At 43.1% G+C, this 15,347-nt stretch overlaps 1 protein-coding gene across 4 annotated transcripts in view; it reads left to right on the forward strand.

The window, feature by feature from the left end:
• The window catches only part of SOAT1 (sterol O-acyltransferase 1), a 29,987-nt gene extending 15,726 nt beyond the window's left edge, over positions 1-14,261 (forward strand). For 3 of the 4 annotated variants that reach the window (XM_055724858.1, XM_055724860.1, XM_005435871.4), the window contains exons 4-16: positions 1,567-1,715; positions 1,810-1,869; positions 2,277-2,384; positions 4,155-4,437; positions 5,530-5,608; positions 6,294-6,375; positions 7,074-7,119; positions 8,283-8,412; positions 8,824-8,921; positions 9,420-9,518; positions 10,021-10,156; positions 10,978-11,123; positions 11,948-14,261. In XM_055724858.1, the coding sequence (XP_055580833.1) occupies positions 1,567-1,715; positions 1,810-1,869; positions 2,277-2,384; positions 4,155-4,437; positions 5,530-5,608; positions 6,294-6,375; positions 7,074-7,119; positions 8,283-8,412; positions 8,824-8,921; positions 9,420-9,518; positions 10,021-10,156; positions 10,978-11,123; positions 11,948-12,004 (1,473 nt within the window). In that variant the 3' untranslated portion in view covers positions 12,005-14,261. The remainder of the gene's footprint in view (positions 1-1,566; positions 1,716-1,809; positions 1,870-2,276; positions 2,385-4,154; positions 4,438-5,529; positions 5,609-6,293; positions 6,376-7,073; positions 7,120-8,282; positions 8,413-8,823; positions 8,922-9,419; positions 9,519-10,020; positions 10,157-10,977; positions 11,124-11,947) is intronic. The other variant, XR_008734757.1, reaches the window with a different exon arrangement.
• The last annotated feature ends 1,086 nt before the right edge of the window (positions 14,262-15,347 follow it).

The raw sequence follows: 15,347 nt of genomic DNA on the forward strand, positions 1-15,347 counted from the left end.
GATTCCCAAAGTTCTCACTGAAATACAGTGAATGCATGATGCATTTTTCTTTGCTTGAGGGAATTAATTTTGAATGCTTTTTTTCTAGTCATAAGAATAAAAAGCCACTGTGCAAATCTCAGGATCCTCTCTGCATATAAAGAGTAAGAGAAATTGCACCACAACATAATGCTATCCAGAGCTCAGTGTAGCACTTTCTGCAGAAACAAGTAACTTGAAACATTTTATCATCAAGTTTCTTCTAAATGTATCTACTTTTTAAAACTGCCTGGGGGGTGGGAAATCAAGTTTTTGAAATTTCATGTTATGAGACTGAATAGCAGATCCAACTGTATTGCAGACAGGAAAATACAGGAATGAATTACACATGCTAGTCTTAAGGCAAGACAAAAAGGATGTGGAAACATCATAGCATTTTAGTCTGCCTTTTGCAGGTGAATTATAGCCCTTGTCTGGATAACTTATTATTGGGAGGGTTAAGCAACGTTTTCCTTTCTAGAAAAGAAACTCTTTATCAGATGAAACAAGCAGTCTTTGACTAGGGTCACCTATGCTTTATCCACAACTCATTATCTCCTTTTTTGCACCCTATCAATGCATTTTTCCAAAAATATGGTAGAGGGGAATGCTCATCTCTGATTTTTCATGAACCCTCTAGACGTCAAGGTCTTTAGTAAACCAGATGCTTCAGAAGTTGCCTTTGTCTATTAAAATGAGAGAAGAAAAATATGAATAGGCTAAAAATGGTGAAATTTTGTCACAACTGGCTGTTAATGGAGAAGATAACTTGTATAAAGTTATCCGAAGAAAAGGGAGTGTAGGAGATTCAAGTGGGATATTTGACCCCATGAGTTCTTGAACTTCAGTCTTGCTGCCTACCAGTTTTGTGTCTCTCACTGCTCAGTCTTAACACTTAACAGTTACCTAGTATTTTGCTTTCATGAAAATTTTCTGTACATTCTGTAACTTCAGTCGTATGTGAAAGTTTTCATCCAAACAGTGGTAGCAGTGGAAGGATAAATTTGGTCCTTCTTCCTGCAGTCATGTCATTGAGATCACTTCTGCATTAATGCATAAGAACATCAAGGATGATTGTTTAGCCACAAGCCTGAAAAGATCTGTTTTCCCCTTAATAATACTATATGGACTAAAAAGTAAATCTTGTTCATGCTTGTTTCGTATGCTAAGGATGTAACCAGTTAAAATTGAGAAATTTTTCTGGGGCTCATGTATTAAATTTAGTTGAACCTTCTTGGCACCATGAAAAATGTGAAATACCTGCCACTCCAGACCAAAAGCATACCAAGAGCAGTATGTTTACTTTGCTCCTCAGTGTTTTGTCTGATGGAGATGATGAATGTTATTCAAAGTCCTCTGGCCTGAGGTACATGAACAGGCCAGGATAAGCCCCTCATCTTGCCCAAGTTGGTGCCAACTGTAGGCAGATGGTACAGGGATGTCTTCTTGATGCGTTGCACTGTTCTGCTCTGGAATAAAAGGGAATATAAATATTTTATGAAAATGTATCCAGGGAATTAAACAATCTTCTACTGTTTTTACTGTCAGCAATTGAAGCCAGCTTTCATGAAGGAAGTGGACAGTCACTTCACAGAGTTTGTGAACAGTTTAGTGGCTAAATCAGCACTCCTGGACTCCTCATCTTCAGCCTCCCTCTTCCCAGCTTCCTGTGCAGAGAAGGAACTGCACAAAGCCAAGTAAGTCAGTTTTAAGCTGTTCGTATAACAAGGTTATGTTTCCTGGAAGCCTTTTTTCCGTTCTTGTCTCAAATGTTCTCATCTGTGTTTGCAGGACCTTGAGGGCTCCTCCAGAACATGGGAAGATCTTTACTGCCCGCAGGTCCCTCTTGGAGTGAGTTAACTTCAGATTTTCCATTAAATTGATTGAAAATACTAACTAGCCTTTGCTTTGAGGTACTCTCCCCACCACCACCTGTGGTCTTATGTTCAAACCCATGTGGGCTAATCTGTTTAAGCTTCTCTGTTTTTTCTAGTGCAGTTTGCAGGCTTCCCCAAATGTAAACCTTAATTACAGTCTTCTCAGTACCACTGAGATAATGGCTAATTATCCTTTGTCTGAAGATAAATGGGGGAAATGTCTTGTGTACACTGGCACCTAGACTGTACCTTAACTTCAGCCTCTTGAATTGGGGTGGCAGTGATGTCATCTTGCCTTACTGTGAAACACGTTGAAAGCCAAGTACTGGGGGTGTGATGTGCTGTGTGAATGGCCTGATAGCATTTGGATCTCTCCCTCAGTGAGCTGTTTGAAGTGAGTCACATCAGGACGATCTACCACATGTTCATCGCTCTTCTCATTGTCTTCATCCTCAGCACACTTTTAGTAGACTTCATTGATGAAGGAAGGTAAGAATGCTTTGGAAAGGCAGGGATCAGGGCTGGGAAATACTCGCTTCCAAAGCACCAGAGGTACATGAAACCGCAGAATGGTGCGGAAAGGAGGGGGAATCCTTCCTTGGGATGTTGTTGGAAGCGAGGGTTTTCAATTGGGCATACTTAAAATATGTGATGAAGTCCATTGAAGGGGGGGGAAATGATCCCGTCAGATCCCTTGAGGGGGGATATGGTCCCTTCAAATCTGATAGCTAGATATTAGGAAAAAAATACAGATTGGTGTGTTCTGTGAGAATTATGGCCAGCACGTGCTTAGTTCATCACAAGGCTGGCAAAAGGGAGGGGTCATCATTGAATGTAGACTGCTTTAGTTGAATACCTTTAATGAAATGGTGGCTTTCAGCTGCTTGCGTTGTTTGAAGGGGAACTGTGTTTAGAAAAACTTTAAATACTTGAGCAGTACTTCCGCTGTTTAAAAATGACAGTCCTGGAACGCTGTACTCGTGCTTAAATAAAAATAGAACTTTTTGGTTTTCCTGGGGGAAAAAATGTCAAGGGGATTGGCACAGCCTCTGTTAAGGTTGTGCTTTGCAGGTAGCCAGTTGTGAACAAGATTGTGAAAGACTGCTTTCCTCACACTTGCTTGTTGCTATATATAGTATCTTGGCAAGCTGTATCCCATGTACACAAGTAGGATTACATGTTTATCTTGCCAATTATCTGATTTTCAGTGTGCAAAACTGGAGCTGTATCTTGATGATAATCATTGTCCTTCTTGTCCAAGAGTATAAGAGGCTCGTGCGCTATTGAATATTGTTTAGCTGATCCTGACTTAATAGTGTATGGAAATTGAAGGAGAATAGGCATTTACCCCTAAAATTAACTAATAGGAGCAGAATTATCAGATTACTTAAAAAAAAAAAATCATTGCTGTGTTCTGAGCTAGATCTGATAACTTGGATGCAGTTTACAAGTGAGCCTCCACATGAGAACAAATAAATTGGTATACTCTGTACCACCTTCTTCTGACCTTAGTTCAGAAGAGCTGCTTATGTGTAGGAGTAAGCTTTGGTGACTTTGATAGCCGGTAAGGCTGAACATCCTTTTATTTATGTCGTTACGTTTTAAGCTTGATTAGTGAACTAAGTACCTGGCGCACACCAGTTGGACATACTTGGACTGACCATGCAATGACCCGAAGCCTTTTGGGTGACTTCTAAACTGAATCTATGTGGAATGCCTATAGATTTCAGAAAGCAGAAATTAAATTAGGTTTGAGTGTCAGATATTAAAATACCTCATGACTATAGAGGTAGGGAAAAAGCCTCTTTAGGTGTTAAACTCCTGGAAAGAACTGATTCTTAATGTGATAGTGGTGATGTCTTGGGAGTGTTCTCCAAAAGCTCTTTTGGACCCTGGTTCAGCAGTAGATCATTTAGTCACATGCTTGTTCTTAGCAGGGATGATCTTGAGCGTGCTCTTAAAGCACATGCTGATCTTAAAGATGTGCTTAAGCCCTTTGGGATTTGAAGGTAAGCTGTGCCTGACAGCGTTGGTGGCATGAGTCCTTAATCTCTTTATTTTCTGATGTGTTTGTGGGTGGTCACTTAAATCTGCCACAGACAGCCCTCTGTTTCTGAGCTGAAAATTGCCACAGTCGCTTCTAGCTGGGCTGTCAGTTATAATCTGGAAGCTTTGCATTTTGTATCCACTTAGTGGAGTAGAAGTATTTCTAATGAAACAATGGACGCTGAGTATTGTCTCTTTCCTTGTGCCTTCTAGGCTGGTCCTGGGATTTGATCTCTTGGTCTTTGTTTTTGGAAAGTTCCCGGTTGTCTTCTGTACTTGGCTGTGCATGTTCTGTGCCACAGTTATCATTCCCTACAACCTTTTTGTCTGGTGGGCCCAAGGCTATTGCAGTTCTTCTCATCGCGTAATCCACACTCTCTTCTATGGGATGTTGTTCACACTGTTCCAAACAGCTGGGCTTGGATTTGGACCAACCTATGTTGCTGTATCATATGCCCTGCCCCCGGCTTCCCGTTTTATTGTAATACTGGAACAGGTAGGTCCCTACTTGGTATCTTTGGATATATTGAATCTTGTTTTCAAAATGGAAAGGGTCCTTTTTCATAAGGAGTCATGTGTTGCTTTTATTCATTAAGTCGGGGCTGTGAATGGAGTTTGTCTTTTGACTTGAAGACAGACTTATATGCAGCAACTCTAATGAGAAAAAGTAGATGGTAAACTTCAGTTTGACCTGGAAACCACTTGGGGTTTTTTGCCTTTTTAAGATTTTACTGTGGGTTTTTTCTGAACGTACTTCAAGGCTGAAATTCCATTTACTTCTAGTTGTCTTGTGGATGTTAAATGGTTAAAACCAGTTTTAAGAAGCTGTTGTGCCATACTTCACAAGGAAGCTGTAACATGCTTTTTTTTTAAAAAAGGAGAAAGTAGGTAGTCAACAAGTGGTTCCTGTTTCCCTTTTTGTCCCTAAGAAGCAACCATCTTTGTCCTGTAGTCTTTAGTGAGAGTGGAATTTTCTTTTTTGGGGGTAGAGGGAGAAAAGTGCAAGAGTGTAGGGGACTGGTCAGACCATCAAATTAAAACAAGGATGGTCAGAGATGAGTGTGAGCCTGAAGAATTAACTTTGGGCTAGCCTTCCTTTTGGTCTTTCAGTATTAAAACCCAAAAAACCCTGCTGGGTAGCTGTGGACTATTTGTGGGTCACCACCTTATTCCAAAGTAGTGATACTTGCTGTCAACATGCCTAACTTCAAGGAGTCAGTTTCAAGGCTTTGAAACATACTGGCCTATTGAATAGGGGTTTTTACCTTCAATTTTAAGTTAATGTTAATTGGTTAGTGGCTTGCTGGTGTTATTTGGAGTCCTCGTGTGTGCTGTGGTCCTGTGAATGTGAATGAGATGTGTTATGGCACTCCTGAGCCATGATTGTTATGGTATGTTTCACCCTGCAGTGTCTTAAATTCATGTCCATTAAACAGGCTTGTGGGCAGAAGCAGCCCTTTCCTTGTAAAAGGGATAAATTGGAGAGAGCCCAAGATGTTGAAGGTGTTGCCTTAAAATGCTTGATCCAGTCTTTGCTGGAAAGTTGGGAAACTGAGAATGTTAAACTGACATTCTCATGGTTTTACAGGTTCGTCTTGTTATGAAGGCTTATTCCTTCATCCGGGAGAACGTACCCAGAGTCCTGTCCTCTGTAAAGGACAAGTCCAGTGAGTAACTTGCCTATTTTGAAAGCAGTGCGTAACCAACTCTTGTTTTCCCTCCATTGCTTTCAGCTGCCCTCATGAATTGGAGAGGTAGGATTTGAATAGATGTTTTTTGATGGGGAGGTCACGAGGCTCTTAGGCTGGCCTTCTGCATCATAATTTCAGCCTGAACCTTTTCATCTGGTATTAGCAATGAGCTAGACTGTTATTCAGGTCTAAGTCATCTCTGTATCTTAGATCTTTCTTCAACAGGACTCCTTATTTCTGCTTTTAAGAGCAAAAGGTGTTCAGAATCTGCCTGCATGCCTCCAGTGCTCTAGCTGAAATGACAGCAATCATAAAAGCATAGAAGCCATTTCAGCAAGGCATGCCAGAGCTGAACATGAGCCCACATGTTGATACAGGCCTTACAGCTTCATCTTCCCTGGGAGAAAAGGGAATGTGCTATCAGGGTGTTAGCACTGCGCTACCTGTTAGTCACCCTCACTTGTTAACTACGCTTCGTGGTGGGGCAATTGCATATGATGGGTCTAGTTTATGTAATTCTCTGCAAATCCCATACTTTTTAGTTCAAGTGAGGTTTTTTGCTGTGTTCTGTGTTGTGAAAGGGTACTGGGGAAACTGAACCATCAGTAAGCAAAGAGATTTCAGAGTGGTTTTTTTTTTCCCCCCTCCCTGCTTCTTCCAGGCACAGTACCTATTCCCAGAATTTCTCAGTACCTGTACTTCCTCTTTGCTCCCACCCTCATCTACAGAGACAACTATCCCAGGTAATGTGAGCAACACCAATAGAACATGAGTCTAAAAGCTGAAGCCAATGTTAAGCATCCCTAGATGTGTTCTGTTCAATTCATGAGTTAGAGCTGTTGTAAAGATCTGGTTAAATCAGAAACTTGGTTGATAAAAAAGGCAGGACTTGATCATGAAAACTCACTCTAATGCTAGTAGTATTTTGATTTTACAGTTCTGATTTTATTTCTTTGGAAGTGAAACAAATAAAGAACTTGCTACTGAATATCTAGTGGTACGCAGCTCCTGCAGTAGGCTTGTGTGGTGGTTTATGTGGTGCTAATAAGCAGCCCTGTCTCTTGAGTTTGAGGAGGCAGGCTGAAGCCTTTAAAACTGGGAACTGCCAAACTTTTCTATACTTTACTGGGTTGCACTTTGACAGTGTCAAGTCAGCAGTCCTTTACGTGACTATCGGGCAGATCACCACCTCCTACGTAATTGCATAATGCTGCTCTCCAGATACTTTTCCATTTATGGAATTGCTGTAGTTGCCCTGCTGCAGTTGAAAGTGAGGAACAGCAATTTGGGCAGATGTCTCTTGGATGTCAGGAGATTAAGAACTCTGGAATTAAAAACCCATTTTTTTCAGAGTATAGGTCAATAAAATCAATAATTGAAGGGAGGGTTTTGCCGCTTGGAGGTCCTATTTGGATATGACATCATGTGTTCTTTTTCCTAGGAATCCCATGATAAGATGGGGCTATGTGGCTACCAAATTTGCACAGGTGAGTAGTGCAGCTTTCTGAAGAACATGCTTTCAGGGATCTGTGTTGCTGAACAGTTCTCCCTTTGGCGTTAAATCACTCTTTTCCTGGTAAGCCTACACCAAGTGAAGAATGCTTTTCAGTGAACTAAAAAAAAAGAAACAGTGATCTTGCTGCACTGATGACTGTGTCAAAATAAAAAAAATAAATCCTTGCTTAAAGAAGCCTTTAGACTCTATTCTGTACAAAAGCTGCATGTGTGCATGGGGAGAGCAATATCCATGCTCTGACATTTTTCTTTACACTGATGCTCTGTTATGCACTGGCACAGCTACCTGTCTTCAGATATTCAGACTGATTTTGAAATAGTGAGGCCTGAAGTCCGGCTCTTCAGTGCTTATTTGAGCTGAAAGTTGACCTGATCTTTGTGTCTCTGGATGTGAGCTTCAGTAGCTTCTTATGGCTTTGTTTCTGAGTAGTGGCTTTGCATGATTGAAATTTATACTGTCACACAGTGCATGGTTTAAAAACCAGCCAATTAAAAAAAAAACAAAACAAAACAACAAAACAAACCAAAAACCCAACCAAATTAAAAATGAAGCATGAAAAGACCTTTGGCTGCTTGCTCTCTGACAAAAGAGGGTGACAAAGCCCACACCTGGCTTACAGCAGTTGGAGTGACTGCAGTAAAGCAGTGACCTGCATTTTGACAACTTCCAGAATGTGGGTTCATGAGCCAGAGAAGGCCTGAGGCGATTTGGCCTGTAAATAGCTCTTTTTTGGGATAAAAGAAACTTAAGCTTTAATACTAGCTTTAACTACAGTAAGTATTTCTTAATTATTTCTGCCCTTGTCTTGGACCTAGATCAGAGGGTACTTTCCCCACTCACTTTGGCATTGGCACAAATCATTTGTCATAACTTCTGAGTTGATAGGACTAGGAGAAACTTAGAGCTGCTGTAGTAGAAAAGACAAGTTGATTTTGCTCCTCAATGTCAACATGCTACACAGATGGCTGTAGCTTACTTTTTGCCTGGACCCTTAGGGAAGTTTATTGGCAGCAATGTAAAATAAATTTTGACTAGTGTTGGCAGCTGCTATTGCTCTCCTAGAGCTGTCAAGTGGTGATGTGTTAATTGTGCATTTCTCATATGGAGTCAGACTTTTCTTTTTTTTTTTTCCAGGTGCTTGGTTCACTTTTCTATGCCTACTACATTTTCGTGAGACTCTGCATTCCTCTGTTTCACAACAGCAGTCAAGAAACCTTCAATCTTCGAGGGCTGGTCCTCTGCATCTTCAACTCCATTCTGCCAGGTAAGACCTGGATTCATGAGTAACTGTTATCCTCATGGAAGAGGGAGGAGGGAGGGGAAGTGCTTCATATGAGAAGCATTCATGACAGGCAAGTACCAGCCAAGGAGGTCTTGTGGGCAGTCTTCAGCATTATGGTGTTAAACTTTAGAATCGGCAGCACAAAAAAGCCTGGGTTTAAATGTAACAGTATTCAAAATCAAGTCCTAGGCTGTGTGACAGCCTTGCTGCTGCCTTCTGGGGTAAGCATGACCTGGTGTGGTGAGAAACTGAAATACTTTGACATTTTCGTGTAGGTAGGACAAAGCTCATCTGTGTCCATGCCTATAAGAACAGTCTTGACTGCGTTACAGGCTCTTGCCTATAGCTGAGACCAAATGCTACAAAACTGGTCTGAATCTACCTTATTTCTAGGTGTACTGATTCTATTCCTGGTTTTCTTTGCGTTCCTTCACTGTTGGCTCAACGCATTTGCTGAGATGCTGCGCTTTGCAGACAGGATGTTCTACAAGGTAAGAAGCGGGAATTATAGTTTATAAAGGAATATATATATAAAGTTATATATAATGAAAAGGAAAGAGAAGGAAACTGAAGGTTCTTATCAAATAAAGCATCCACAGGGTTTTGTTTGTGTTACGCTGTTAGGGTTTAAGATTGTCGCTGTGCTGTAGAAATTGGATCTGTTCTACTTGGCAGTCTGAATTGTTTTAAAGTAGTATACCCTGTGCACAAAGAGAACTAGCCACCAGAGCTACCCAATAGCTCTGTTAACACTCTATTTAGTTCCTCTGTCATCTCAGTCACTGCAGTTTGGGTCAAAACCAAACTTTGGTATACAGAGTAGAACGTTGAAAATACAATGGGAAGCATTATTTCATGGTGCAGCTTGTTATAACTTATGTTAGCTTGGTTATTATTCTGATCGATATTTTTCAACTTGATATCCCAGGAAAGGCCTACAGAACGTTTTATGCTTAATTAGATTTACAGTCTTTCACTTGTGCTTTCAGGACTGGTGGAATTCCACTTCCTATGCAAACTACTACCGAACCTGGAATGTGGTAGTACACGACTGGCTTTATTACTATGCCTACAGGGACTTCCTTTGGGTGAGTAACAAGCAGATATATTCTTCTGTTTTGTTAATTAAACATTTAACTGCTGGGCAAGACAGTACGTTTGTAAAGATGCGGCATCACTGTGTGTTGAGAAGCACAAAAATGTCTTGCCTCAGCTGTTGCGGGTAGAAAACTGTGCTTTTTAGAGATTTGTTGCTCATTTCCAAGACCTTAATGTGTACAAAATGTGGGTCTGAGTGTAAAGGTTGACTCAACAGTGAACTCATGTTGCACTATTTGGATGAGTTATGGTAGATATTTCATGAGTAGGTCCAACCTGAGTACTTACACAGGAGACCAGAAATATGCCTGAAGAAAACCACCAAAAATCCAAGCTGCTCTGTAAAGCACTTAACATTTCACATATGTTTCTTGGCTGGAGGAAGCCCTTTCTAGCTAAGGTTAAAAAAAAATAATAATAAAATAAATGAGAAAACTGAACTAAACCCACAGCAGAGCAGGTTATAATACTCGGTATTCTTCTCTCTTCCAGTTTTTTGGTAAGAAGTTCAAAGCAGCAGCTATGCTGTCTGTCTTTGCAGTATCAGCTGCTGTGCATGAATATGTTCTGAGCGTCTGCTTTGGCTACTTCTATCCGGTTCTCTTCTGCCTGTTTATGTGCTTTGGAAGTAAGTTCCAGGGAGAGAGTATGTGAGTGGCTTGTGGGTTTTATGGCTTTTTTTTTTTTTTTTTTTAAACAAGCATGCTTTTGCCCTTTTGTTAATGATGCCAGTTATTCTTTAGGCACTAACACACAGAACTGTTTTTTGTCCAAGAGTTGCAGCTGTGAGTCCAAAATTTATGAATGGATTTTTTGCAGCCAAGTAGTTACGTATATATGTATATATACATGCACACTGGGTTTGCAGGCTTAGGACTTAGGCAAGCAAGGTATTGATGGAGAGGAAGAGAGCTGTATATGATACACTGCTGTTTATGTGACATGGTACATGCTTTAATAGCACTGCTTCTTCTTTGCTGAGCCTTAGTTGAATTGCTGTATGTCAGCAGTTTGGAAGTCTTCTTTAAAGTCATAGTGTAAGGCAAGTATGGCTTTGCTACTGCAGTGAAGAAGAGAGCCTATTTAGAAGGCAGAGCTCTATTGTTTCATTTTGGATTTTGAGTTAGAAAGCTCTAATAAACTAAGCCTCCTCTGGCAGCACGTCTTGGTCAACAGTGTAACACAAACAATATTGATCCCCAGAGGCATACAGCCGGGCCAGCTTGTCGGCACACTTACTGGAGGTAAATGTCAGCACTGGCTCATAGTATTTGCTCTGCTGCCAAGCACAATCAGATTTTCTTGCACTATATTGAACTCACAGAGCAGTCTTCTTGCTCCAGAGATGAAGTGAAGGGAGGGAAGGAGCCAGTGAAATCAGTTGATCTTTGATTCTTGAATCCTGACTCTCATTTCTGAACGATGCTTCTCATTTCACCTCTTCCCCAGTGGTCTTCAACTTCATCCTTAATGACAGTCGGAAAGGGCCCATCTGGAATGTGATCATGTGGACTTCCCTCTTCCTGGGCCAAGGTGTCATCATTTGCCTCTATAGCCAGGAGTGGTATGCCCGCCAGTATTGTCCTATGGAAAATGTGAGTGACTGGCCTTTCCTAGGGGGTAACGGACCCTGCGGGCAGCTTGTCCTTTCTCGCTTTGGGGACAGCGCAGAAGTTCAATGGCCTGAGCCTCATTCATTAGGAGTTAGGCTTAGAAACTGCTTAACAAAACTGCTTTCATTAGTGCTTACTATGCTGATAGTATTTCATGACTGGAAGCCGAGGGTGTTCTTCCCACACTTCTGCAGCCATAAGCCGCGACTTAAGAGTACGCTAGGCCATTCAGGCTGCGTGCATGGAACCGCAGCCCTTGGCCAGCGAGGTCAGGAGAAACTTCGATGAGGCTCGCAAAAACTGAGCCCGTTGTGCCTCTCCCAGGCTAGGTCGCGTGGCAGTGAGAACTGGTTGCTGTAAATGGCCAGTTTGGAGTTTTGTTGGTGTTACTTTCTGTGACTTGTAACTTATTTTCTTGGCAGCAGATTCTGTTCGATACAAAACTTGTTGCTGTCCTAGTTGATTTCAGCTTTAACCAAAGGTATTCTCAGACAAACTCTAAGTTTGATCCTCCTTAGTTAAGAGTTTACGTTGTAAATGACTGGCTTCTTGATACAATATGCTACTAGGTGCGGCATTCACCTGATGTATAAGACCTGAATGTAAGGTGGGTGGGAGGCAAACGGCTTGTTGCGGCTGTAGCTACACTTCCACAAAGTGTTTAGTGAGGATGAGACTAGGGTTGCAGGGTGTAGGAATGTGGTTTGCCCATTCTTTTCTGTGAGGGACAATTTGACTTCAGGAGACCACACCACAGCTGGTACTGTTGGCCTGTAACTAACTTACTGCCCCTCCTTGTTTTGCAGCTTACGTTCCTGGACTACTTAAAACCACGCTCATGGTCATGTCATATGAAGATGTGAAAATGGTACATTCTGGCCCTGTCCTCGCAGAAAATCAGAGCTGTCCTCCAAGTATTTGGATCAATGACCTAGCTTGCTATGGACTTTTTCTAAGGGAAGTTGTGCCTCCAGGTTATTGGGGAGAAACTGTAATTTTTTTAAACATTACTGAGGCAAACCAGTTGACCTGGATTGCAACAGGCTTCATAGGCAGCATCTACCAGGTGCTGTCCCACTTTGAGCCATTTCCATGCTGGCAAAACATTGAGCTGAAGGTGGAGTCTACTGGAATCCTACTCATCCAGGGGTTCCCCCAAGTTGCTGCTCTTCTGGATGATAGATAGGCTAGTCAGATTTGCTATTAGCTCGTTGCTGGCATCCGTCCATCTTCCTTAGCCATCCCTTTGCAGCGTTTTTTCTCCCTTTCGGTAATGGGATGTCTGCAAAACTTCTGTTCTTTGTGATCCTGGCTGCTGCTATGATGTGGACAAGCAGCGGAGCACCAGGATATCTGCCTCCTTGCTCTGAAGATAGCCAAAGTATTCCTGGATGGCTCTGAACCGCATTCTGTGGATGTTGGCTGCCTGCAGATTTAAAATGGGCAGAGGAAGAGGGGATTGTCGGTTTACTTGTGGCTGCATTGAAGAATCAGGTTCAAACGCAGGGCAGTGTTTGCAGTCTTTATATGTCTTTTTAGACTGAAAATTTATGTTTCCTCTGTATTCATTTAGTTTAGCTGACTTACAGCATTTTTGTTCTTTGAAGGCCCTCGCGACTTGAGGAATAGTTTTTCTTCTAGCTCTTCCTTTCTCTTGCTCCAGATAATCAATTCTTTTAACACAATTAACTTGTAAAAGAGCTTTTGCTGTAATTTGGCAGGTGCTTTAAGGTATACAAGTTAAGGCTTTCTTTAGTGAGGGAAAATTTGAAATACTATGACCCAGCTGTAAGAAAACACAAGCAACTTTACAGGTATGTAGCGCGTTCCCATTTGAAACGGCTCGTCCATTTCAGTACGCCAGCGCGCCTTGGTGCCGCTTGCCAACGTGTGCTGCAGCAGCTTCTGCCGTGGCGGTGGGTGGTGAGGGCTGGCCAGCATCTGGAGTTGGAGCTGCTTTTCCATCTGCCTGTGCCTGCTCTTCCGTCAGTGGGGGCTTCGGGGGAAGGTCGGTTTCCTGGGTGTTGCCCCCTCCTTTCTGAAGAGGTACGACGTCCTCCCATGGCCAGTGATAAAGGCAGAAGCGTTACGTGAATCTGGTGTTCCAACATCTACCATTTGGGCAGAGCCCCGTCGGTTTCCTTGTTCTGTCAGATGCTAAGCACAAAAGTGAATTTCCATGGTAGCTGGGTACATCTCTCTCCAGTTTTACTGGAACTGCACCTCCTGGTACTGGGGAGAGAGAGAAACCTGGTGGAGGTACCTTAACTTTGGTCACAGGGATTTCTGAGTTACTCAGACGTTCTTCATTGGCACTTTCTGGTAACAGCTTTTCCTTGCTGACCTGCAGGCTGGGTATTTGATACCAGCAGTGTTGGGACTGTCTATTGACTTGCCTCCCAACCCACTTAAGGTGACTTTTGAGCTTTTGTTTTTACTAACCTGAGTGAAAAGTAATTTCAGGAAAGGTAGGTGATACGGAAACTCTTGCAGGCTTTCAGTTTTCTGTAGGAAGGAATCCCGCCCCTCAGAAAGGACATTGTGTCAGGTCAGATTTGCCAAAGCCAGTGTTTGCGTGTGTGGCTCTCCTCTTAACAGACCTGCTATTGGAACTTGTCTGCTGAAGCAGTTGGGGTAACTGCAGCGGAAGGGGCTCACATATGTACTCAAACGCGGCAGTGTTCGTGTATAAAATCCCGAGAATAGATTACCTTATCCTCATTCAGTTTGATTTAATCCTAAATCTTTAGCCATACCTTTTGTAGGAGGAAGGGACAGTAGTGCTGGAGCGACTAAGCTTCCTTTTTGAAGAAAAACAAACAAAACCTCCCACCCTTTGGCCAAACAGCTTTGTCACCTCCTTAGTGTAGGATGCAATTCAGCCCAGTACTTCTCGGTTGTGGTGCTCAAAACTTACGTACGGATGTAACTGCACTCAAATAGGGTATGATGGGTTTGTCACTTCAGTGCCTGTGTTGGGTCTTGCCACTGTCTCAGTGTTCTCAAAAGGAGATTAAAAAACAAAGGAGCTAAAATCATGGTGCTTCGTGCCAAGTTTTGGTGTTCCCCTCGCAGCTGGCGCTGGCCTATTCCTAATAAAGAGTATCTGTGTTTACTGTGTCAGCGTCCCCGCTGTTTGAAGCCTGAGGGCTTGAGCATCTGGCGAGCAAAACGCAACCAGAAAGGGACACTCGACTGTTGGAATTAGTCTTAGTTTTTGACAGGTTGAGGTTTTTAGCCTTGTAGATCAAGGCATCTGGCAACCGTGCTGTCAGGGCATTGACAATTGGGATTACTTCTGATTTCACGGGGGTTTAAAATTGCTTTTGAATGTGGGCTTATTTCAGTTTTTTTTCTCAAGAGGACTGGAGGGGAAATGCTAAGTCTTTTGCACATTGCTTGTTTAATTAGTCAATTATACCAGGTTTGTTGGAGTTTCCTTAGGTTGTGAGGGCCGGAGCTAGCAGTATGGTGGTCTGAGCAATCGTGAGGGCGCTAAGGTTCACCGCCTGCCCTTTCCAAGTTCTTAATAATGATCTGTACTGGTTTCTGTGGCGCTCTCCTACGTGAGGTTTGTGCGGCTTGCTTCCAGGGTAGCTCCCTTGATTTTTGTGGCAGGAAGCCTCCAGCTTGGGAGTGGTAGCCAGTACAGCTGCAGCTCCTTGCTCGGTAACATCACAAGAATCGGTGTTAATACGGCGTGTGTCCCACTTGTCAGGCTGGTGACGGTTTGGTCTCAGGAAGACTGAACCTCCGCAGAGTCTCTGTGCCCAGTGTGTCCTTTCTGTTGGGGAATTTTGCTTGCAGCCTTCAGAGGCGAAGCAGTCCTGCACCTGAGCTGCCGTCTCCTGTCCCGGGACAGCCATCCCAGTAAGGCACGTGCTAAGTGCTGTGGTGGGAGGGGGCGGAAATCCTGATGTTTTTTCTTAATAAGGAACAGCACGGGTTACACGCATTGGCCCACCCGCTAAAGGCAAACCCAACGCTTTGAGCTCCCACCTTCAGTGTCGATGGGCTGGAAGAACAGCAGCGCGGGCCTGAGCGAGCCCACACGCTCTGCGGCACCAGGGTTACGAGCTGGCTGCCCGCGGCACCTCGGAGCCGGCGCGTTCAGCCTCCCCTCCTCTCCTCCCCGCGCTTGAGCAGGGCCAAGAAGCCATTGCTGCCCCTCACCAGTGGTGGCAGGGGGGAGGATGGGGCCATATG

This window comes from Falco cherrug, chromosome 12 (assembly GCF_023634085.1).
Source record: "Falco cherrug isolate bFalChe1 chromosome 12, bFalChe1.pri, whole genome shotgun sequence".
NCBI lineage: Eukaryota > Metazoa > Chordata > Aves > Falconiformes > Falconidae > Falco > Falco cherrug.